Source organism: Ochotona curzoniae, unplaced genomic scaffold, assembly GCF_017591425.1.
Source record: "Ochotona curzoniae isolate NIBS_2020 unplaced genomic scaffold, NIBS_Ocur_1.0 contig_430, whole genome shotgun sequence".
NCBI classification, from domain to species: domain Eukaryota; kingdom Metazoa; phylum Chordata; class Mammalia; order Lagomorpha; family Ochotonidae; genus Ochotona; species Ochotona curzoniae.
Window position 1 is genome coordinate 13,278,168 of NW_024466219.1, and position 25,611 is coordinate 13,303,778.

General features: G+C 47.2%; 1 protein-coding gene across 3 annotated transcripts in view; it reads right to left on the bottom strand.

Moving 5' to 3' along the window:
- Positions 1-25,515, bottom strand: part of KDM5B (lysine demethylase 5B) — a 57,502-nt gene extending 31,987 nt beyond the window's left edge. For 2 of the 3 annotated variants that reach the window (XM_040985452.1, XM_040985453.1), the window contains exons 1-5: positions 25,165-25,515; positions 4,373-4,450; positions 3,200-3,322; positions 2,425-2,595; positions 530-664 (exon numbers count right to left, since the gene is read on the bottom strand). In XM_040985452.1, the coding sequence (XP_040841386.1) occupies positions 530-664; positions 2,425-2,595; positions 3,200-3,322; positions 4,373-4,450; positions 25,165-25,371 (714 nt within the window). In that variant the 5' untranslated portion in view covers positions 25,372-25,515. The remainder of the gene's footprint in view (positions 1-529; positions 665-2,424; positions 2,596-3,199; positions 3,323-4,372; positions 4,451-25,164) is intronic. The other variant, XM_040985454.1, reaches the window with a different exon arrangement.
- Between the last annotated feature and the right edge of the window lie 96 nt (positions 25,516-25,611).

The following is a 25,611-nucleotide window of genomic DNA, read 5'->3' on the forward strand; positions in this document are numbered from 1 at the left end:
AGCTGGGTAGGAAGCAAGCACCCCACACCTACAGAAACTCTCCCTTTCCCAGGAGAAACATCTCCCAGCAGAAAATCCACATGTAAACAGTTCTTAGCAGTCTTTCGCTACTCCCCCATCACCCCTGTCTGGTTCAATGTGTTGTCTTGAGCATTCTCTTCAGGTGCCCAGTCTGTCTTTCATAAGCACGAAAACCTGCCAGGGGGTTCTACATTCCGTTTTGGGAAGTCTAAGGAACGTCTCTGCCTGTTTTCTAACCTCTGCTATCAAATCTAACAAATCTCCATGGGCCCCAGCCTCAGGTTAACAGACACTGCCTAACCCTGGGACAATCAACCTAGATAGCTAACCGAGAACACTGATTCTTCTCAGACCTACTTGACCAACAGCTGTCTGTTCCAGGCCACATAAACCCAGACCTCACCCTTTCGATGGTAACATTTCACAGTGTGTGAAAACCAGAATCCATTCAGTTTCCCGAGCAGCCCAGCACCAGGAGTCCTGCTGCTCGCTCTCCATGGGCACTCACCTCCGCTCGCATACGCTTGGCACGACGGGCCGGGGGGCACGTTTCTGAGGGTGGCACAGATTGCCTCTGAGGAATATCATGGGGCTTGTACTCCTTGTCTTTGGTGTCTGTTGTCAGGTTTGGCTTCTGCAGACACTAGAAAGGAAACACAACTGTACCAATCACTCTGTGGCTTTTATTAATCCTAGTGAGGATTTTAGAAAGAAATTTTTACAATTATTTATGTAAATGATGTGCACGATAAACACATTAGTTAGAAAAGATGTTTACCTGGTGAAAGGGAGAATTACAGAGAAGGAGAGACACAGAATCCACCTGCTGGTTCATTCCAGAGAAGGCAAAGAAAGTGGGTATCTATAAGGCAGCCGGGGGGAGGGCAATCTACCATCTGCTAGTTCTAGTTCATTTGCCAAATGGCCAGGACAGCCAGAGCTGAGCTCATCTGAAGGCAAGAACCAGGAGCCTCCTCAGGGTATCCTACATGGTACAGTGGCCACCAAGACTTCAACCATCCTCCACTGCTTTCCTAGGCCATAAGAAGAGAGCTGGATTGGAAATAGAACAGATGGAACTTTAACAGGTGCCCATAAAGGATACTGGCACCAAAAGGCAGGTAAACATTTTCTGAATTCAAGAGAAAATTAATGCCCAGGGGCAACTATAGCAAAGGCAGGCTATGAAACAGGCATACTAGGCCCACTAAACAGTCATCACACAAAAACTGTTTTGATATCAGATTGGCTACTTTCTTCCAGGTTAAAAAGAATCACCGCGGGGGGGGGGGACGTCAAGAAGGGCAAAGAAAAACAATATGCTCATATTGCTGACGGTGTGTGAACAGATTGTGATATTTCTATCAAGACCATCAAATAACCGAAGTTCATGGACTGTGTTGCTGTTGTTGTTTTCACGTTTGTTTGTTTTCATCTACTTGAAAGTTATACCAAGAGTCTGAGAAATCCTCCACCAGCTGGAACCCTCCCCATGCTCACCACAAGCAGGTGGTACCAGGCCACAGTCACGAGCCCAAACTCCATCTGACTCTCCCTTGTAGGTGGCAGGGGCCCAAGCACTTGGCTATCATCTTCCAGAACGCAACATGACAGTAGAGGGCTTGATGGAATCACTGTTGCAACATGGGGTGCTGGTGTCCCAACTGGTTGCCTCAAGAGGGAAACCTTTATATTGTCTTCCTTTACCTGAACATGACTACATAAAAAGCTGTTACCTTCAGCCTTTTTTATTGTAACATTTCACTGGACAATCTCCTTGGAAATCTTGCTGGCCAAAGGGAGAAGGCAAGCAAGTTATTTTATAGGCTGCATCTTCATGTGGCAATCAAGAATGCTTTTAAATCAAGTGAGTGGATGGGCTGGCAGGTTAATCTCCCACCTTATGGGTAATCACCATATGGGTACCTGCACACCAGTTCAAGCCCCAGCTGCTCTACTTCCAATAGAGCTCCCGGCTAATGGTAGGGGGAGGCGGAAATAAGGAGACAGCAGAAAACAGCCCAAAGACTTGGGCCCCTGCATGCACTTGAGACCCGGAAGAAGCTCCTGTCTTTGGACCAGCCGTGGCCACTGCAACCATTCAGGAAATAAACCAGCAAAAGAAAAATCCAAGTGATGATGAAACCAACAGACACAAGTTGGCTCCTACTGGCTGATCCCCTAGGGAAGGGAATGCAGAGTTCAGCTGTGGACAGTAGAAGCACATTCCCTCTATGGTCTCACACATTATAATCAACAAACTCCTAAGAAAGGGTGCTCTCAAAGCAGAACACACCGGGGAGAAAAAAACAAAGCCAGTATTTCCAACAAGGTCTTCCAGATCCAATCTCAACGTGTCATAAAGCAGTGAAATTAGCAGGTTAACACTAATTCCAAACTCACCCTCAAGCTGTCTCCAGACAGGAATAAGTTGTAGGGGTTGAGGATGCGTTCATAGTGCCCTCTGATATGTGAGCCTACAGCTTTGCCAGGAGCAAACCCCATCTTGGTGGCAATTTTGGTCCATTTTCTATCTTTGCAAACAACTGCAAATCCACCTTCTTCTGCAACCAACTATCAAAATAAAACAGCAATAGAAATTAGAAACACTGATTTGGAAATCATTTAAAATTTCCAAGCCTACATACAACACCAAAGACAAAATGTTTCAGGCTGGGATTATCTTACGAAAATACATTTTGCAATTCAAAGAAATTTATACAGTATAAATTAAGCTAGAAGAAACTTAAAAAACATCTCCTTGATAGAACCACCCATAAACCATCCTAAAGTCCCTCCCAAAGCTGCTGAGTGCTTCCACAAGGCAGCCATCTGGGAAACAGGTTAATGTTAGCACCTCCGCAAACCAGGAAGGGGACCCAGCAGCAGCATGTGCAGTAAGGAAAATAAATGGAGGCTTTGGGATGCGATGGACACAGTACTGAATCCTGGCTTTTTAGCTTGGTAACCTAAACCTCAATATCCTTGCATTAAAAAAGAAATGAACATTCCTGAGATAATCGTGAAGTTTTTAAGGATCAAAACAGAATATTCCAAAGGATGAGGCTTTCAGAGTCTCATTTTATGTATTTCAAGCAAAATGCTTCTTTCTAAGACAAATATCAAATTCATCTGGTAGAAAGTATTAAATCAGTAGAACCGTAACTGGTTTGATTACCTTATTAAGCTGGAATAAGTCCAAGATCTTTCTTTCCACATGTGGAATTTTCAGCGTACTTCCCTGTAACTCCCAATACTTTGCAATCTGGTCCAAGAAATTCAATTTTACACGAGTTTGGGCCTGGAAGACATATAGCAGGGATTTTTAATTTCACCTACCTGTTTTACATCTCCCAGCTACTGCCTGCCCTAAAATGTTTTCATTCTAAGAACATTTATGTACAATATTACTTCTTAAATCCAACAGAGAAACAGCCAACCGTCTGTAGTAATAATCACCCATTAACTCGGCAATTAACACATGCCAGGCAAGATGTTACATTCAGTATCCACTCCCATAAGTAGTCACTCTGAAAAGTACTTAATTAAAGAAATACTGTAAGCAATTTAGGAAGTACTGTAAAGCAATTTCATGTTACTGATTAAAATTGAAAGTAAACTGCTATATACCTAGGTTAGTCTCTACAACTGGATATTTTTAAAGGCCTGCTCTTTTCAAGCAAAAGTTTTCTTTTTGCTTAGACAATGGTGATCAACTTTCATAAAAGGGAAATGATCTTAAGTGTCTTTCCTTTAACAGATGGCTGTAGTTCTCTCCCAGCCATGCTGCTTCTCCTTCTAGTACCGCACAGCTGGCCTGGGGAGTGCTATCTTGCACTCTCAGGGACACCAGGGCCTCAAGCTAAGGCACATTTCCCGCCCCCAAGCTCAACTGAAACCACAGAATTCTTGAGACAAGCCCCATTTTAGATAGGAAAAATCTTTTTCACAGGTTAACAGCAGCAGCCACCTCTAGGTAAACAGCCCCCATGTGTCCTCCACCTGAGGCACCTGCAGCTGCAGGCAGAACAAAACTGAAGAAAACAGGGGTCCTGCAGAGAACACCCCAGGTGCCTCTTCCCAAAGTGTTACCAAATCAAGTCAGGTGATGCACTGGGAGGGAAGTTAGGGCTGCATAATCTTGTCTTCCACCCAGCTCTCAAAGCAGTCTTTAAACCTGATCACACTAATGAATAGGCCAAAAATGACAGACAAAAATTGACAATTTTGATTTAAACTTGCGTGTGCAATGGCCTTAGTGTCATTATCATTTATTAGCCTTGAGTTACTTCAAGCTCTAAATAAGATCCCTCTGAAACACAGGCAACCAGCACACGTACGAGGATCTTACCTCCAACTCATTTAACCTCTGAATCCGTGGGGTAAAATGAAGTTTATCAACATCACATGCAAATGGAGGCTGCCAGTCCTAGGAGAGAGCAAGGGCTCTTCTTAGAAGAATTTATACTCCACATTTAAGAAATTAACTTAACATTAAAATAAATAAACCTAAACCCAACCAAATAAAACATAGTCATTTCTCAATCTTTTTCTCTGCCCAAGCACCAAAAGATCCTGAACACCCTTTCCCAGGTAGACACATTCCACGACAACCCACCCATAACTTCCCCATCATCACAGCTGAAATCATAGAAGTATGTCTCTGTAAATACTGTCATTAACATTTTAAATTACATACAAATGCTTTGTGTAAATATTTAGCCTTCTAGTCATACTGGCCATTACTACGAAATTAAGAAAAAAGCTTTTCAAGGGAGAAACTGAAAAATTAACATTCAATATCAATTTATGGGGACCAGGGGAGTAGCCCAGTGGGTAAAGTCCTCGCCTTGCATGCACAGGGATCCCATATGGGTGCCAATTCTAATCCCAGCAGCCCTGCTTCCTATCCAGCTCCCTGCTTGTGGCCTGGGAGTAGATCGGCTCAGCTCCAGCGGTTACAGCTGCTTGGGGAGTGAATCAATCAATGGAACATCTTCCTCTCTCTCTCTCTCTCCTCCTCTCCGTATATTTAAAAATAGGGGTCAGTGCTGTGGCTTAGGAAAGAAAAACTGCTGCCTATGCCCCAGTACCATGGCCTAGTGGTTAAATCTTCACCTTGCACACTCAAGGAATCCCATACAGGCACCTGTTTGTATCCCGGTTGGTCCGCTTCCCATCCAGCTCGCTCCCTGTGCCTGGGTAAACAGTGGAGGATGGCCCAGCCTTGGGACCCTGCACCCATGTGGAGACCTGAAGAAGCTCCTGGCTCCTTGCTTCAGATCAGCTGAGCTCTGGCCAATGCAGCCACTTGGGAAGTGAACCAGCAGATGGAATATCTACCTCTCTATATCTCCTCTGTATATCTGCCTTTCCAACTAAAAAAAAAAAAAAAACCTTTCTAAAATAAAAATAATAGAAGACGTCTGCCTGCAGCACAGGTATCCCATATGGACCAGCTCCCTGCTGGTGCATCTGGAAAACAGCAGAGGATGATTAAGTTCTTGGGTCCCTACAACCATGTGGGAGATCCAAAAGAAGTTCCTCATTCCTAGTTTCAGGCCGGCCCAGGTCCAGCCGTTGCAGTCATGGAAAAAGCGAACCAGCGGATGGAAGATTTCTCTCTTTCCCTCTTTCTGAAACTGTCTTTTTAAAATATTTTTAAATAAACCAAAAATATTTTTAAAAATCCTATTTTGGAAGGGCCAATATTTGGTTTGGCTGACTGAGAATCCCAGTGTTTCATACTAGAGTGTAGACTCAGTCCTGGCTACTCTGCTTCTAATCGAGCTTATGCCTGAGAAGGCAATGAAGGTGGTACAAGTAACCTGGGCCCTGCCGTCTGGGTGGAAGACCAAAAGGCGCTCCTTGGGAGTGAATTAGCAGCTGTCTCTCCAACTTTGACTTTCAAATAAATAAACAGAACTTTAAAAAATCATTTTTGGGACAGATTTCCGGGAGCACTCACAAGCAGACAGCTCTTGGAAGCCAGCATGTCATTAGAGGCCCTGGCTGGGAGTGTCAGCTCCACTTTCAAGTACAGCTTCCTGCTGCTATTCAAGTGTCTGAGTCACTGCCATTCTAGTGGGAGACCCAAATTGAATTCCCAGCCCCTGGCTTCAGCCTGGCCCACATCAGTCTGTCATAAATGAAATTGCACAAAGAATGTATTTCCCTCTGTTTTCTTTCTCTCTGCCTTTCAAATAAACAAGAGAGAAATTTAACACACCAAAAATATAATAACTTCTTTAAGGAGTGTATGTTGCCACCAACTGCTAAGATGCTGCTTGGTACACCTGTCTCCCCTACTGGTGTGCCTGGAGCTCTGCTCTCAATTCCAGCATCCTGCTGATGTGTACCCTAAGAGACAGCAGGTACCAGCAAGTCATCAGGTCTCTCAGAGCAACACAGGAGACCTGGACCGAGTTCCTGGCTCCTAGACATTTGGGGGGAAAACTGGCAGACAGGCATGCGTGCATGCACTTTGTTCTCTGCCTTTCAAATAAGCAAAATAACAAGAAAAAAATAAGAACTTGACAAAGCTACTCTTTAACACCTACTCTCACAGACGCTTGTTTTTCTAGAGAATCCTCCTATGACAGAAAACTCCTTTCATGAGAAAACACTCAGACAAGTAGAAAAGGAAAGACACACAAGCTGGGATCCACAAACGGAAGAAGCTGCAGAGAACGGGAATGTCCACGAGGAGCAGCTATGTCATACTCTCGAGCCAGATGCCCATCAACTGATGGCTGCACACACTTGAGGAAATGCCACTCAGCCACAGTAAGAAACGGATACAAGTGGATCCAGTCCGCCAAGCAAATACATGCAATCCCAAAAGACAAAGATCATGCGTTCCCTAATTTGTGGTAATATACAGTACACAAAAAAGTAGAAGTGAGTGAAACTGACACTTTGAATTGATATGACTGTTAACAGCTCTTGCACTTTGAAAAGTGAAGAACAGTGGATCTGGAACTTGCTACTTGCTGAATTCCTTATTCAGTGGAGGGTTAACCTTTGTGATTATAAAACAAATTCAAAGCATCTCATTATAAAATTTAAAAGGCAGGAAGAATGAGGGTAGGAGTGACAGAAGGCAGGGTGGAAAGTAGCATTATACTCTTAAACTATGAAAAATGACATTAAATAGGAAATGTACTCCCTTTACACAAATAAATTCAAAATAGGAAAGCTAAAACAGAAAAAACTCAAAAATATCTGACACCTCAAAGAAACAACTGGCAAAGAAACCTACAAAAATATGATCAACATTATCAATTACCAAATTAAAACAAGACATCACCACACACCTGTAAGAATGGCAAAGAGCCTAGACACTGACAGCGTAAGCGGTAGTGAGGAGGACGGGCAGCAGGAACTCTCCCTCACCGCTGACAAGAACGGGCAATGGTACAGCCACGTGGGCAGAGTGTTTGGGGATTGGCATTGCGGGGCAGAAAACTAGGCTGCCCCCTGCCACCTGCAATACCGGAACCTCATGTAAACGCTGGCTCATGTCCTGGCTACCCAGCCTCTGGATCCAGCTCCCTGCTCATGCAGGCCTAGGAAAGCAGAATAAGGTTGTTGCCTGATGCTTGGGCTCCTCACATCCATGTGGAAAACCCGAATAGTTTCCAGGATTTTGGCTGTGATCATTTGGGTCTTTCAAGTAAACAAGACCTGAAAGGAGTTTCTGGCTTCAGATCGGCTCAGCTCTGGCCAGTGAGGCTACTTGGTGAGTAAATCAGCAAATGGAAGATCTGTCTCTCTCCTTCTCTCTGTAAATCTGATTTTTTTTTAATTAAGATTTATTTTTTATTGGAAAAAGGAAGAAATACTATGGTAACTTCACTTCATTATGTATCAAAAAAGGGTATCACATTATCTAGCCTAAAAAGTGATAAACACTTTCAGCTCCTAGCATCCTTGCCAACATAAGGACAACATTTGTAGTGACAGATTAAGCAATCATCTGGATGCCAGCATCCACATGGGTGCCACTTCACTTCAATCCCTGCTAATGTACCTGGAAAAGCAGAAGGTGCTCCAAGGGCCTAGGTCTCTACACCCATGTGGGAGACCCAAACAAGCTCCTGGAAGTTGGTTTTAGCCTGTCCCATCCTAGCTGTGGCAGGCATTTAGTGAGTGAACTAGCAAACAGATCTCCGTCTCTTCCCTCTGTAATTTTTCCTTTCAAAACAACAAATAAATCAGTCTTTAAAAGGTAACATTTGCAGGGCTGGCAGTGTACCCAATTAAACTGCCACCTGCAACTCTGGCTTCCCATATGAGCAGAGTACTTGTCTTGGCTATTCAACTTCTGATCCAGCCCCCTGCCAAATATAATGCATCTGGAAAACCAGCAGAGGATGGCTCAAATCCTTGGGCCCCTGCACCTCCATGGAAGAGCTGGATGAAGAAGCTCCTGGCTTCAGCATGGCCCAGCCCTGGCCATTGCAGACATTTACAAAATGAGTCAGCCAAAAGACAGAATCTATTATACAAACTCTTAAAAAAAAAAAAAATGTGGGTCCAACGTGGTAGCCTAGCAGCTAAAGCCCTTGCCTTGAACTGAGAATGTGGACTTTCTCAGGACACACCACAGGGTTCATCAAAGTCTCAAAGAGGTCTCCTGTTACATTAAAAACAACAAACTGAATGCCTTCCAAGTCTGAGTTGCACTAAAAAATCAATACCTACTTTAAATTCTCACCTTACTACCCCAATCTGCTTTCTCTTTCAGTCTTTTCCCCTTATACTTTACAAGATGTGGTAACAGACAAAACTCTTGCACATAGGGATATCACAGACATCAACTCAAGAAGACAAAAGTTGAACTGCAGGCAGCCACGCCCTGCCTGCACCAGTAAAGCCCCTGTGATCCCCCATTTCCAAATGGGTGTCGGCCGTGTCCTGACTCCCAACCCAGCGCCAGCAAACGGCCTGGAGAAGTGAAGACAGACATCCAAGCGCCTGGGCCCCGTCACTCACATGTCACTCACAGGAAGACTAAGCAGCAGCTCCTCCCTGAGGCCTGGCCCGGCCAGACCAGCCACTGCAGGCATTTGAGGAGTGAAACAGCAACTGAAAGATCTATCCCTGCCTCTCTTTAAGTGACTTTCAAATAAATAAAGCTGAAATTTATTTACAAATGTACTCCATGTCGGAACACTTATATTTGAGGAGAGCAGGTTGGATGCAGACCAGACTGAGACCTGGCTGGAGTACAGCTGGGAAGGCTTAAGGCTAAGGTGCTGTGTCTCACCGCAGTGCTGGGCTTTGTCCTCAGAGCCCGGAGACATGGGCCAGCGCAGCAGAGACATGCCAGTGAGCCACGGCCAGCGCGGCAATCCCAGAACCCCTCACTGCAGAGATGTCAGGCAGACCTTCCACAGATCTCCAAGTGCCTCACTCCACGTCACTTTGCAATCAGTGGAACAGCACTGGACTTTCCATAGAAAACCAAAGAGTGGTGTGAGCCACGAATTTCTGGTTGGAAAGAACAGAATAGCAGAAAACTAAATTTGTTTTAGCCAAATTATTTCGTGCCATTTCCCTGTAACTAATAGAAAAATGGGAATATGTAAAATTCATAAATACAGTCAAATGGAAAAGCACAATTACTACAGACATGATAAAAGAAACATTTGTATGTTCACAGATTCAGAAGTTGAATAAAAATATATTTTGATGCTTAAGAATAAAAGACCTGGGTCTGGCGTAGTAGACTAGAGGCTAATAAAGTCCTTGTCTTGAACGCCCCAGGATCCCATATGGGCGCCACTTCTAATCCCGGCAGCTCCACTTCCCATCCAGCTCCCTGCTTGTGGCCTGGGAAAGCAGTCGAGAATGGCCCAAAGCCTTGGGACCCTGCACCCGTGTGGGAGACCTGGAGGAAGTTCCTGGATCCTGGCTTCAGACTGGCTCAGCTCCGCTCACTTGTGGAGTGAAATCATCGGATGGAAGATCTTCCTCTCTGTCTTTCCTCCTCTGATTATCTGACTTTCCAATAAAATAAATCTTTTAAAAAATAAAATAAAAGACCTGGGTCCGGCGTAGTAGACTAGAGGCTAATAAAGTCCTCACCTTGCACACCCCAGAATCCCATATGTGTACCGGTTCTAATCCCGGCCAACCTGCTTCCCATCCAGCTTCCTGCTTGAGGCCTGGAAAACCAGTCAAGGACAGCCCAAAGCCTTTGGACCCTGCACCCGCGTGGGAGACCTGGGAGAAGCTCCTGGCTCTGGGCTCCCGGCTTCGGATCGGTACAGCTCTGGCTGTTGTAGTTACTTAGGGAGTGAATCAACAGAAGATCTTTTTATTCCTCTCTCTCCTCTCTGTATATCTGACTTTCCAATAAAAATAAACAAAAATCTTTTTTAAAAATTAAGTCTTAGAAAAAAAGAAACAAAGGACTTGTATTTGAGTTTTGGTTCTTGCCTTTACCAACACTTTAAGGAACTTACCTCTTGCATTTGAAAAGTATGAACAATAGCTGACTTTAAGGAACACAGTGAGAATTGAGATCACAAATTTTGCAGTTTATTTATTTAAACTGTAAAGCAAAATAACAAGTATCATTAACTTCTGACCATGGGGAGAATATATATTTATCTATGCACATACGTGCATGCACACACAAATATATAATTCTGACTTTATCTGAAAGATCTTCCATCTACTGGATCACTACCCAGATGCACCATGACTGGTGGAGGGCCAACACTAGGAGCTGGGAGCATAATCAGGGTTTACCAGAGGTGGCAAGGGGCCAACTACCTGAGTCCAGCCCAAGCACCTGCTGCCTCTAGGCTAAGCATTAACTAGCAGCATGCTGGGATCAGAAGTAGAGCTGGAACTCCTGGGAATACAAACAATGAGACAGGATATGAGTGGACCAGAAGCAGCACCTTAACCACTGAGCAAAAACACCTACTCCTCCATTGTCGAGCAGGATCTCCCATGTGGGTGGCTGGGACCCAACTGCTAGGACCATCATCTGACGCTTCCCATGCCCATTAACAGGTAGATGGATTCAAAATTGAGCAACTGTAACTCAAACTGACACACAGTTATGGAAAGCCAGAGTCAAAAGTGGCTGCCTAGCCTGTGGTACCACAATGCCAGCCTCAGAATTCAACTTCTTTACCACAAACTACACTGGAGTCAGCAAAAGCCTGATGTGGTTTCTTGATAGGGTATCTTACATGCACCATGCCATTTCCTAAAACTTACTATGCAAGAATTTTTCTTTACTGGGACAAGGGCTAAGCAACATGTTTATAATAATTTTCCTTATTTCAAAAAGTTAATTACAGAAATACTAAAAAATACACAAGAAAAAATAGCCATAATAATCTAAAAGAAAACCTGTTATATTTTGGCACATTCTTCTTTTTTTCTAACATTTATTTTCATAATTTTGAACATAAAATAGTACTGTCCTTTATCGGATACAATGAAGACTGAATATCTCAACCTCATTAACACTTGTTAAAAACTCTTATTATTGGGTATTTAAGCTTCCATTGCTCGGGCCGGGCACGATAGGGTAGTGGTTAAACACCTCTCCTTGAACAGGCCCCAGGATCCCATATGGGCGCTGGTTCCAAACCCAGTGGCTGCATTTCCCATCCAGCTCCCTGCTTGTTGCCTGGGAAATCAGTCAAGGATGGCGCAAAGCTTTGCACCAGTGTGGGAGACCTGGAAGAAGCTCCTGGCTTCTGGCTCCTGGCTTTGGATTGGCTCACCTCCAGCCATTGCGGCTACTTAGGGAGTGAATCAATGGTCAGAAAATCTTCCTCTCTGTATATCTGCCTTTTCAATAAATAAATCTTAAACAAACAAACAAACAAACAAAAAAGATTCCATTGCTCTCCAGATCTACCATGCTAGGCACAACACCACGTGGCTCAGCCAGGGCCCAGGGAAGCATGTCGCCATGCCTCAGGCCACAGGCCCTCGGACTGTAACTCGGGAATCACACAAGCTGCATGAGTGTAGAAATGGGTTCAAAGTTTCCATTCAGAATTGAAATCAGCTTTACAGGAGTGCCAGACAGTTTAACAAAGGCTATCAACTAATAGCTCCAATTAAGCCAACTTAATTTCCAATTAAATTGTGAAAGGTATGAAGTCAAAGTACTGTTCAAAGTTTGCCAAGGAAGTAACTTTGGTGACCAAACTTTTGGAAGGAAGGAAGGAAAGAAGGAAGGAAGGAAGGAAGGAAGGAAGGAAGGAAGGAAGGGAGGGAATGAAAGGAAGGAAGGAAGGAAAAAAAATAAAATAAAGGCAAAAGAGAACACTTATAAAGAACTGACTATTGGGAGCGGGGGTGGGACAATGGTTCAACAGGCTAATCCTTTTGCTCCAAGCAATGATATCCATTTTGGGCACTGGTGTCCCAAATGGGTTCTGGTTCATGTCCACCCTGCTCTACTTCCCAAAGCTTTGGGAACCTGCACTCGTGCAGGAGACCTGGAAAAAGCTCCAAGCTCCGGGCTTCAGATTGGCTCAGCTAGGAACACTGTGGCCACTTGGGGAGTGAATCAACAGACAGATCTTCCTCTCTGTCTCTACTCCTCTCTGTATATCTCATTTTCCAAATAAATTAAATAAATTAATTAATTAAATATATAAATGATGTGAAGTTCTCTGGTACCCACCGTAAGAGCATCTTGGAGACCTGGGCCCACAGACCGAAGCTGCTCTAACCTTATGCCTTATAGATCATCACCCATTCAAGCCTAAAATGAATCCCCTGCAGCGATGCTTCCTGCACTAACGGCAAGTGCCTGGCTTCCAGCACTGCTAGAAAAGGTGTACTTGGGTCAATCCAGTCTTCCCTCAACTCCTGTCACTAAGGAGATACTAAAAATAGCATCATTTGTGCAATTTTCTAGAAGATTCTTTTTTTATTAAAAGCAGATCAAGTGTACGGCACGGTGGCTCAAGTCCTCACCCTGAACACACCAGGATCCCATATGGGCGCCGCTTCTAATCCCAACCGACCTGCTTCCCATCCAGCCCCCTGCTTGTGGTCTAGGAAAGCAGTTGAGGACGGCCCAAAGCCTTGGGACCCTGCACTGTGTGGGAGACCCAGAAGAGGCTCCTGGCTCCTGGCTTCAGACCAGCTCAGCACTAGCCATTGCAGTCACTCAGGGAGTGAATCATTGGAGGAAGATCATCTTCTCTGTCTTTCCTCCTCTCTGTATATCTGACTTCATAATAAAAATAAAAAAAAAGTCTTTAAAAAAAAAAAAAAGAGTTTGGAAAACAGGTTGAACTCTTGTCCCTTCGGCTATCCCTAACCACCACCCAACCCTAACCTGGGCTCCTGGGGAAGGGAAAGTTAAACATCCCACGCCCTAACTTTAAACCTCTTGACATGTAAACACACTTTAAAGCCTTACAAATTGGTACTCTATTTTTTTTTTTTTTACGAATTGGTTATTTTTCAAGAGATTCAAAATTGGGGTCTTGGAAGAGTTGGTAATGAGAGGACATCAGAAGCCACAGAAGATTGCAAAATCATGCGGATAGTCCACCTAAAAATGCACCTGCAGTTATTTTTTTAATAGTAAAATTTATGTTTCATTAGATGGAAACATTAATCAGCTACTTAATTCTTCTGCTATTCACTTGTGATTCCCATCACAAGTCGTCCTGGCAGTCTATTCAACACACTGCAAGTCTGACTGCGGGAGTTTGATGTTTGTGCTCCTCCCTATATTTCTGTTGAAACTCAATCACCAATGTGAAGTGATCAGGAGTGACTAATGGGATTAGGACCCTTCTACAAGGGCCCAGGGAATTATTTCAGACCCATTTGTTCTTCCAGTACGTAAGGAGTGTGCCAAGCACCAAGTTGGGAGCAGAGACCAGCTCTCAGCACACATGAAACCTGTCATATCACCTTGGCCTTCCCAGCCTGCAGCACCCAGAAAACAAATCCTAATTGTAAATCCCCCAATAGCACCATGAACAGACTAATATACTCTGAGTGGGGGCAGTGGCCAATGCCTGCAGTGCCAGCATCCCACATGGGTGCTGCTGCAAGATCCTGCTGCTCCACTTGGACCACAGCTGCCTACCGCTGTGCCTGGGAAAGCAGTGGGTGATGACCCAAGTGCTTGGGTCCCTACATACTCCAAGTAGACCACTTCTACAACCCTGGGCTGCAGCAATCTGGGGAGAGAACCAGCCAATGAAAGATCCTTCTCTGTATCTTCCTCTATCATTGTAACTCTTTCAAATAAATAAATAAATTTTAAGAAATATTGGGCCCACAGCAGTAACCTAGCACCTAACGACCTCGCCTTGCACATGCAAGGATCCCATTTGGGCGCCAACTTGTGTCCCAGTGGCCTCGTTTCCCATCCAGTTCCCTACTTGTGGCCTGGGAAAGCAGTTGAGGACAGCTCAATGCCTTAGGACTCTGACCCTGAACCTCCATGAGAGACCTGGAAGAAGCTCCGAGCTTCTGATCAGCTCAGCTCCAGCTGTTGCAGTCATTTGGGGAATGACTCAGCAGACAGAACATCTTCCTCTCCATATATTTGATTTTCAAATAAAAAAAATTTTTTTCAAAAATTTTTGGGGCAATACGCAGTAGCCTAGCAGCTAAAGTCCTTGCCTTGCATGCATCAGGATCCCTTATGGACGCCAGTTCTGATCCCAGCAGCCCCACTTCCCATCTAGCTCACTGCTTGTGGCCTGGGAAAGCAGTCGAGGATGGCCCAAAGCTTTGGAACCCTGCACCCATGTGTGAGACCTGGAAGAGGCTCCTGGCTCCTGGCTTCAGATCGGCACAGCACCGGCCATTGCGGCCACTTGGGAAGTAAATCAACAGAAAGAAGATTTTCCTCTCTGTCTCTCCTACTCTGTATATCTGTATTTGCAATAAAAATAAATAAATCTTTTAAATTTTAGAAAATATTTATTCTCGGGCCCAGCACAATAGCCTAGTGGCTGAAGTCATCATCTTGTATGTACAGGAATCCAATTCTAGGCACCGGTACATGTCCCGGCTGCTCCACTTCCCTTCCAGCTGCCTGGCTTGTATCTGGGACAGCAACAAAGGATGGGCCAAAGCTTTGGGACCCTGAACCAGCGAAGGAAGTGCCTGGCTCCTGGCTCTGGATCAGCTCTGCTCTGGCCATTACAGTCACTTGGGGAGTGAGGCAGCTGAAGGAAAAGTATCTTGCTTTCTCTCCTTCTCTCTGTAAATCTGCCTTTCCTATAAAAATAAAGAAATCTTTAAAAAGTTATTTTCACTTGAATGGAAGATTTACAGAGAAGGAAAGACAGAGAAGAGGATCAAACATTCGTTGGTTCACTCCCCAACTGTCCACAATGGCTGGAGCTGATCCAAAGCCAACAGGAGCCAGGAGCTTCCTCTAGGTCCCCACAGGGGTACAGTCACAAGGCTCATTGCGGGCCATAAGCGGGGAGCTAAATAGGAAGTGGCGTACTCAGGACACAAACCTGCACTCATATGGGATCCCTGTGCTAGCAAGGTAAGAATTTAGTTGAACCATCACACTGGGACCAAAATAAATAAATCTTAGGAAAAAAAATGCTAGATCTCTTATTTCCGAGAGAAAAAATAGCACTAACACAGAAGCAAGCTCCATGAAAGGTGGTTTATAAATGGGGTGTTTATATCCAAAGATGTTAGCTTAATTTCTTTAAACTTATTGTTATATTGCAACAAAAATTTTATTTGAAGAATAATCATGAAGTACAAAGAGCCTGCAGTCAGCTATAACCACTCATCTCCACCGCCTCGCTGGGAGACTGGAGGGCAGGACATCCAGGACTCACTGCACTGCTCACAGGCTCAGCTTCCCAAGCCAGTCCATGCTTCTACCTTAGCAGCAACAACCAAGTGACAGAAATGTGGCTTTATGCTGAGTTTTTTTTTTTTTTTTTTTTTTTTTTATTGGAAAGGCGGATATACAGAGAGGAGAGACAGAGAGGAAGATCTTCCGTCCGATGATTCACTCCCCAAGTGAGCGCAACGGGCCGATACTATGCCGATCCGAAGCCAGGAGCCTCTTCCGGGTCTCCCACACGGGTGCAGGGTCCCAAAGCCTTGGGCCGTCCTCGACTGCTTTCCGGGGCCACAGGCAGGGAGCTGGAAGGGAAGCGGGGCTGCCGGGATTAGAACCGGCGCCCATATGGGATCCCGGGCGTGCAAGGCAAGGACTTAACCACTTGCGCCACTGCGCCGGGCCCTATGCTGAGTTTTTCAGAAAAAAAAAAAAAAAAGGCATTCTACCAGGAAGGAACACTTACAAGTAGATGTATCATGACCTCTGTATTGCTCCTGTGGTCGTGTGAGCGGGACTACAGTTCAAGAAAGTGCTTGAGGGCCTGGCACGATAGCATGGTGGTTAAAGTCCTTGCCTTGAACCTGCCAGGATGCAATATGGTCGGTTGCTGGTTCTAATCCCAGCAGCCTTGCTTCCCACCCAGCTCCTTGCTTGTGGCCTGGGAAAGCAGTCAAGAATGGCCCAAACCCTTGGAATCCTGCACCCGCGTGGGAGACCCAGAAGAAACTCCTGGCTTCGGATTGACTCAGCTTCAGCTGTTGCAGCCGCTGGGGGAGTGAATCAATGGTCAAACCTTCCTATCTGTCTCTCCTCCTCTCTGTATATCCAACTTTCCAATAAAAATAAATAAATTTTTTAAAAATGAAAAAAAAAAAAAGAAAGTGCTTGAACACCTAACTAGGGACTGTACTGCCTAGGTTTACATCATCTAGTTTTGAATCCTGTCTCATTCACAAGTCAAGCGACCACAGTCAAATCAACTTCCCTCTTCTGGTCTCTCATTCAGCAAAGGGCCAGTGTTATCCCCATTTTATGGGCACTTTAACAAACAATCCTCCCAAGGATAGCAGCTCAAAGATAAACACACGGGCCTGGCAAAATGGCTCCACTGGCTGATTTTCCCGTTCAAACCCTAGAATCCCAAATGGGCACTGCTTCATAACCCGGCTGTTCCACTTCCACCCAGCTCCCTGCCTGTGGCATGGGACGGTAGTAGAGGATGGCCCAAAGCCTTTGGACTCTGCACCTATCCATGTGGGTGCCCCGAAGCTCCTGGCTCTTGACTTTGGGTTGGCTCAGCTCCAGCTGTTGCGGACAGTTGGCGAGTAACCAGTGAATGGAAGATCTTTTGTCTCTCCTCCTCTATGTGAGTCAGCCTTTCCAATAAAAGTAAATAACTCTGGGTGCCGGAGTGGTAACCTAGCAGCTAAGGTCCTTGGCTTGCATGCACCGGGATACCATATTGGCGCTAATCCCGGAGGTCCTGCTTCCCATCCAGCTCCCTGTTTGTGGCCTGGGAGGGCATCCCAAAGCCTTGGGACCCCGCACCCCTGTGGGAGACCTGGAAGAAGCTCCAGACTCCTGGCTTTGGACTGGCACAGCTCTGGCTATTTCTTCCACTTGGGGGGTGAATCAACTGTCAGAAGATCTTCCTTTCTGCCTCTCCTCTTCTCTGTATATCCACAGACAGAAGATATTCCTCTGTCTCTCCTCTCTGTATATCTAACTTTGAAATAAAAATGAATAAACCTTTAAAACAAAAACTCCTTCATGGGCCCAGCATGATGATTCAATGTCTAAATCCTCTGTGATGCCATATGGGCTCTGTTTTGTCTCCTGGCAGCTCCACTTCCCATCCAGCTCCCTGCTTGTGTCCTGGGAAAGTAGTAGAGGATGGCCTAAGGCCTTGGGACCCTGCACCTATTTCGGAGACCCAGAAGAAGCTGTTGGCTTAGTATTAGCTCAGTTCCGGCCATGTGGGAAGTAAACCAGTAGATAGGGGATCTTCTTCGCTATCTGTCCTCTGTAAATCTGATCTGCCTTTCCAATAAAAATGAATACATTTTAAAATATTATTTCACTGAAGAAGAAAGCAAGGGATAAGCATTCTCCAACAGCTCTAGTTAACTCTCCTCCCAGACTCTTACCAGTGAGCAGATAAAGCTTTGGGATTTAGGCTCTCTGAAATCCATCAATTAATGAACCTGGACAGCAGCCCTGCTCAGCATCAGATCCCCTCCAGCAGCTGGGAGGGCACACACTGGCTCACAAACCTTGTCCAAAGACAGAATCATATTCATAACTTTAAGCCACTTTTTTTTTTAGACACTATTCCTTTGTTTTTTTTAAGATTTATTTATTTTTATCACAAAGTCAGATATACAAAGAGGAGAGACAGAGAGAAAGATCTTCCTTCCGATGATTCACTCCCCAAGTGAACGCAACGGCTGGTGCTGCGCCGATCCGAAGCCGGGAACTAGGAACCTCTTCTGGGTCTCCCACATGGGTGCAGGGTCCCAAGGCTTTGGGCCACAAGCAGGGAGCTGGATAGGAAGCAGAGCTGCTGGGATTAGAACTGGCGCCCATATAGGATCCTGGAGCGTTCAAGACGAGGACTTTAGCCGCTAGTCCACACCGCCGGGCCCAAGCTACTTCTAACACCCTAAAAGCAACAACTGCTTCTGTCCTCCCTGTAAAAAGTCCCCTTGAAGGTCCCAGCTAGCAGCTAAAGTCCTCGCCTTGAACACACCATGATCCTGTATAGATACCAGTTCTAATCCCAGCTGCTCCACTTCCCATTTCACTTTCTGCTTATGGCCTGGGAAAACAGTTGAGGATAGCCCAAGGCCTTGGGACCCTGCACCCACATGAGAGACCCAGAAGAGGCTCCTGGCTCCTGGCTTTAGGTCACTCAGCACCAGCCATTGTAGCCACTTGGGGATTGATCCAGCAAATGGAAGATTTTTCTGCGCCTCATCCTCTCTGTATATCTGACTTTCCAATAATAATAAATCTTTAAAAAATAAAAAGGAAAAACCCTTTGCTCTATCAGTCTGGTTTATAAACTGGTTGTAAAACACAAAACAAACTTAGTTTTCTCTAATAGTTAAAGGTAGAGAAAGAAACATCTGTAAGAGCTCTCGTGGTATGCAAAGGCCCTCCTCTTCCCTTTAATCCCATGCTGGAACATGGTATTAAGTACTTAGGAACCCCTTCTAGAACACAGTAGTTAGAACCTAGGGAGCCCTTCTAGAACATGGTAGTAAGAACCTAGGAACCCTTCCAGAACCTTCTAGTGAGTACTTTTGTAACCCTCTTCTTGGGCTGCACAGGCAGTCCACAGCGACTTTCTCACAACTCAACCACTGGTTTCCTACTAAGCCGTGCTGTCCCTGACCTCTGCCGAGTCCCCCAGTGGGGCCCAAGAGGGAATTTCAGCAACGTCATCTCCCCAGTTCCCATCATTCACTGCCTCCAGCTAACTCAGAATTTTTCCTATAGAGGCTGGGAGGGATTCCTGGCAACTCAAGCAGGCAGGTGGCCAGCAGTCTACAGAGTACCTAACCCCCTAGGAAAGAAAACACCCCCCAACCCACCACAAAACAAGCTGAAAGGACTGAGCACAAAGGCGAGGTTTCCTTAGGTTAGGGGTTTTTTCCAGCTTTTGGTAAGAGACACAGTAGATGGCAGCAACCCGATTAGCATTTCATCTGGGGGGCGAGAGCCAAACTAAATTGGTCCAATTAAAATAACAATGAGGTCACAAATGTCTACAGAAAGATCTTATTATGGTAGAGAAACCCTGCTAAAATTTAAAAAAAAAAAACAAACTTTACAATGAACTCCTTTTACTTTTTTTCCCTTTAAAAAATTTTTTTAATTAAAGCTACAGGAGAGATAGGGAGGTCTTCCATCAGATGGTTTACTCCCCAGCTGGCCCCTACAGGGCTGAGCTGATCCAAAACCAGGAACTTCTGGGTCTCCCACATGGCTGTGGGTTCCCCCAAGCACCTGGGCCATTCTCCATGCTTTCCCAGTCCATAAGCAGGGAGCTGGATGGGAAGTGAAGCAGATAAAACCAGCACCCATATGGAATGCCCACATTGCAAGACAGAGAATTAGCCTGTTGAGCTGCCTCCTGGCTCATTCCTATATCCAAACATCTTTTTCTTTTTTTTTCACAAATTTATATTTATTTTTAAACGTTTCTCAGCTAGGTGAGGAGATTACAGACCCATGCAGGATGGGAAGAGATGGGGAAAGGGCGAATGAGAAACTCTGCCCTCCCTTCTGTGAGCACGGGGAAGGTGCTGCACTGCACCGTGGTACTGGGTCATATCAGCACCAGGGTGCAGAGTCGGCCCCCCAACTGTCCCAGGGACTTTGGTGGGGAGATGGGTGGTCCAAGGGTGCTTCTTCAGTAGTCTGAACTGTTCTGAGATTGTGTTTACTTCATGGCACTAGCTACCACTTCCCATCCTTGCCAGCTGTCCATGTTTTGTTATGTCCATAGCCTTAATGCTGGGTGGACAAATTGGCTTGCAGCAGAATTCAACCTTCTTCCATTATTTTTGAGTGAGGCACTGGAGTTCTTCCGGCTGTCCCATCTTTCAGGGGCATCCTACTATGTTGTCTCTGCTTACAACGATTTGGAGAGTGAACCAACAAATGGAAGATCTCTCCCTTCTCGGTCTATCCTTCTCTCTCTACCTCTGTCCTGAAGGAAGAAACCTCTCGGGCCTGGAGAAGGCCTAGGACTTGGTCACTGCCAAAAGGCCCCAGCATTGGGTCAGGCCTGGCTGAGGCACCCCCCACAACCGCCACACTGCAGGGAGCTGCTTTAGCCCCAACCCCCCCGGCCCGCACCTATATCCAAACATCTTAAAACATCCTGGACTTTAGTTGGGGCTGAGGTGCAGATTGTTTTAAGTCCTAACTGAAAACCACTTTCGATCCAACTTGCTGCTAATCTGCCTGGCTTCAGCAATGACTAGGGGAGTGAACCAGTGCATGACTGCTACTGTACCTTTCAAACAAATGATTCTTAGGATAAACAAACAAATAAGAAAACAAATTTAAAAACCAGTTAATCATTTATCAACCAGAAATACTGTCGTCAACTTTAGACCAACAGATCATAAACAGTGTCTTAGAGAAAAAGATTGAAAGGGTTAGACCTGGTGCCGTGGCCTAGTGGCCCCAGGATCCCATATGGCTGTTCTAAACCCGGCAGCTCCACTTCCCATCCAGCTCCCTGCTTGTGGCCTGGGAAAGCAGTCAAGAATGGCCCAAAGCTTTGGGACCCTGCACCCATGTGGGAGACCTGGCTTCAGACTGGCTCAGCTCCGGCCGTTGCGCTCACTTGGGGAGTGAACCATCGGATGGAAGATCTTTCTCTCTGTCTCTCCTCCTCTGTGTATATCTGTCTTTCCAATAAAAACAATTTTAAAAATTTTTAAAAAAAAAGATTGAAAAGGTTAATTAGTTTATCTTTACTGGTGTCTCAAAAGAATTCAAAACTCCTTTACAGTGTTAACTTATTAAATTATTAACACTTTTCAAAGGCAATTTTGTATGCATGTTCTTTGAAAAGTTGTAACAACATGTTTAAAACCAATGATTACAATCAGGGAAGGGGACTCTTTCCAGTGGGGGGTGGGGACTGGCTCATATTTGCAAAGTCATTCACATTCCACTCTAAATCCTTTTATTTCATCAAGAGTTACACCTAGGTGGCTGGCTGCTCCTCCTCTAGGGTCTAATTTACCCCTGGAAAAGCAGAACATAGCTAAATCCTTCTAGACCAAGAAACTCTGTTTCTACTTTGTAAAAAGCAAGCACTGTGTGTGCGCACTCCCTACAAATTTTCAACTCCAGAACAGAAAAGTCCTAACTTTGTATTACAAAGTCGTTGCAAATGTATACACGGTTTCTTTGGGGGAAGATGAAAACTTCCTAAAATTGATACTGTGAAGCTGGCTGCACCATTGTGAAAATACTAAAAACCACTGCCCTGCCTGTTAGAGATGACTTGTAACCACAATGAAGGCTTCATCTTTACAAAGTATTTGAGTTCTTCCTCACTACAGTGTTTCTAGTGATGGACCTTTTCTCCAAATGTTAACAGCAAGCCAAGTGGCCAAATAACCATATGCAGAGATCCCGCAATACCAACGAAGCTGCCACTGAGAGGACTAGGCCAAGGCCGATCACACCCACTGGGAGGGAAGGATAGGATGTTGGCCGCACAGCCTCAAACTCCTCCCAGACAGGAGGAGCAGGTTCCTCCCAGCTCTCACCCAGCCGGGACCACGGGGCCACCTCAAAGATGCTGACTGCTTTCAAATAAGGCCATTTTACATTCTGGCTCTACATAAGGGACCAAACTGACGACCACAGGAAGTTAAAGCTCAAAAAAAAAAAAAAAAGTGTCTGCCATCTGGGGCTTGATTTAAATCTCTTGACTTTTGGATACTGCCAAGTAAGAAATGTGTGGAATCTGCCTATCTATGGCCAAATGTTAGATGCTTAACAGTGAGAAAGTGAGTTATTAAAAAATACATTTCTGTCCAATTTGGGAGATCAAAAACAGTACTTAAAGCAGTCAACTAATTTTTAACCTAACAGCTACATCTCTAACTTGAATCATCTTTGAATACTATCAAGTAATACAGAAAATGTCACTTTTCCTTAAACACGAATCTATCAAAGACAAAATGTACATTTTGGAGGTAATTGGCCTAAGGATTAAGATGTTGCTTCCGATGCCATATCCCACATCCCAGTGCTCAGTTCCTCTGCTTCAGATCCAGCTTCCTGTCAGTGTGCCGAGACCCAGCAGACCATGGCTCATGCAGCTGGGTCCCTGCCACGCTCCAGAGAGAACTTGCCTTTCTGACTCCTAACTTTGGCCTGGTTCAAATCCAGTCCCTACAGGCACTTAAGTAAACCAATGTATGGGACAGACTAATCAAGATGTCACTCCCTAAAATACTTTCTAAATTTGCATTTTAAAACTAACAAAACCAGGTTAACTGTTAAACCTGTTTATGCTACATACTTGGTAAAATGAAACAAAGATTGGCTTTTCTTATAAACTCAGAATTTGAGTGTCTTTTATCACATTCACCTTATAAACCAAGAAACTGTTTCACAAAATTGAGTCCCTCTGCGTCACTACGGAAAATAGGAAAGCAAAGACAGGTAGCTTTGGACCCTGCCAGAGAAAGTAGCCAGATATGGAAGCCATGCTAAGCACCACTGAAGACAACAAGTAGCACAAAAGCAAACAGGCCCCTTATCATCTCTCCCTTACCTCAAGCAGAATACCAACAGCCCCAGCTCCCCTTAGTCACCTGTGTTCCCAAAACCCAAGGAACATAAGTCATAAACATGGGTATTATAGAAAGCTACACCCACAGAAAACACTTTAAGACCCTTGAAGGCATCCTCTTTACAATCTTTCTATTACATGAAACCACTTGTTCACAGCTTTCCCAAACAGTTTCTAAAACAAAGAGTGTTTCCGTCTCCATAAGCCTTTGTTCCAGCAAGACCCTCTTTAGAAACTGCAACTTCTGGAAAGAGCCCCCTTTTTGTGGCTCCACCAGCAACATACGCCCACAAACTCTCCCCACTCGGCGTGGGAGTTTGCTAAACAAAGGAGCCCAGCCCCTCGGCACAAAGGAGGGCTCCCCGACTGCCCCTAAGCCGCGGGTGGCTGGGTAGCCCAGCCTCGGCCGTGCCAGGGAGCACTCACAAGGCAAAATGGTGGCCACCACATCTGCCTGCCACTCAGTGGGGGAAGATAACACGGGTATCCCTCCTGCCACCCCCACGGTCAAGGGGGCTCCGACAAGGAGGACCCAACAGAGCCTCGCAGTCCGACCTTTTGTGGGACCCACATCCCATGGGGAGCCAGGCAGCAAAGCTGCAGAATAAAGGAGGACGGACCCCAGCCCTAGTATCCCACAATACCAACATGGAGGACAACTCCAGGAACCTGACGCTTCACACACCTGGGTTGCCAGCAACTTCCTCAAGTGGCCCACGGCGGCCTAAGAACCCCCTGACGCGGACGCGCGCTGTCCGTCGCCCCCGTACCCACATCAGCTGCGCGTGCAGACGCCCACCACGGCGCCGCCTCCAACTTCTCGGGGCCTACCCAGGTTATGGTGAGGGTGAGCCTGTCGTGTCGGCCGCCCCGCCGAGTGGGGCCCTCTTCCCCACGGCCTTGCACCCACGCGGGGCCCACACTTGCTCCACAAGGCTTTCTTCAGCTCCCTTTACAAACTTGTCCAAGAAAAAATTGTAAAAAGTGGGGGGTCAGCACTTCCACACAGGGGTGAGGGGCCCCAGGCCCCAAGAGGCCCACATCCCCACCCGCGGACGCCAAGGTCACACCGCGGGGGCGACAAGGGGGAGGGGGAGGGGCCGCCCGCGAGAGCGGCGGTTAAACCCCGTTCCCAACCGCCCGGGCCCGGCCAACGGCCGCTCGGACCAACTTGGCCTCGGCCGCCCCACGAGGAGCAGGGCCAGGGGTCGCACGACGGCTACAACCACGCGATCGCCGGGGCCGGGAGCACCGGAGTGACCCCCACCCCAAGCCCCCCAAACACAGCATCGCTCCCTTCCTGTCCCCCCACCGCAGCCAAGTCCCGCGCTCACCGGCCCCCCGAAACCCGGGCCGCAGAGGAGCGCAGGTCACAGTCCCCCCAGGACCCCCGGACACGGACACCCCACAGCAGCAGGACACCGCGGCTCCCCGGCGCCCCCGGTGGCGCCGCTCGCCCCCTGCTGACCCCGGCTCCCGGGGCTGGGGGTGCGGGGTGGGGAGCAGTCTGGAACACGGGAGCCGAAACCAAGGGGTGCCCTGGTGTGGAGGGTGGGGCGCCCAGGTGAGGGCCGCTCCGGGCCGCCGCCGCCGCCGCCACACAAAGGACTAGGGGCTCCAGCCGCCATATTGAAAACTTTCCTCGTCGCCTCCAACTCCGAGTCCGCCACCCCCGGGCCCCCCAACACCCCAGGCTTGCGCCGCCCCCGCCGCCCCGGCCCTTCCAGCGCCGCGCCTCGGCCGAGCTATGGGAGGAACCCGCCGCTGCCGCCTCCCCGCGCTCGAGCAGGGGACGTCCCCCCCGGGGACCCCGCACCCCCGTCCGCCTGCCAGCCCGCGGCCCTCCCGGCGCCCCCCGAGCAGCCCCCCGGACGCCCGAGCAGCACCCCGCGGAGCCGCACTCGGCGGCGAGGCCGCCTCCCGAACCCGGGCCGCGCCGGCCCGGTCGGGTTCTCTTCCGACAACTCACCGGCGGCGGCCGCACCTTGCAGATCCCCGTCTGCTCAGCGATGGGCCGGATCTTGTGGATGAAGGCGAAGGGGTCAGCAAACTCTTCCCAACTGGGCTCGAAGACTGGACACTCGGGGGGAGGCAGGAACTCGCCAAGCGGGCCGGGGCCCCCGACGGGCAGCGCGGGCCGCGGGCCGGGGCACAGCGCGGCGGCCGCCTCCATCATCAGGCGCTTCTCCGATGGGACCGGACTGCGAGCGGCGCCGGGGGCCGATGGCAGCTACGGACGCGGCTCGATCTGCGAGTGCGACTCAGCCCGGCAGCGGCTGCACCGGAGCTACCAGCCTGCCTTCCTTCTTCTCCTCCTCCTCCTCCTCCAACGACGACGTCCGCCGCCACCCTACGCCGTGCGCCTCCGCCGCCACGGCGAGGAAAAGGAGTCCCTCCCCGCCCCCACCCCGGGCTC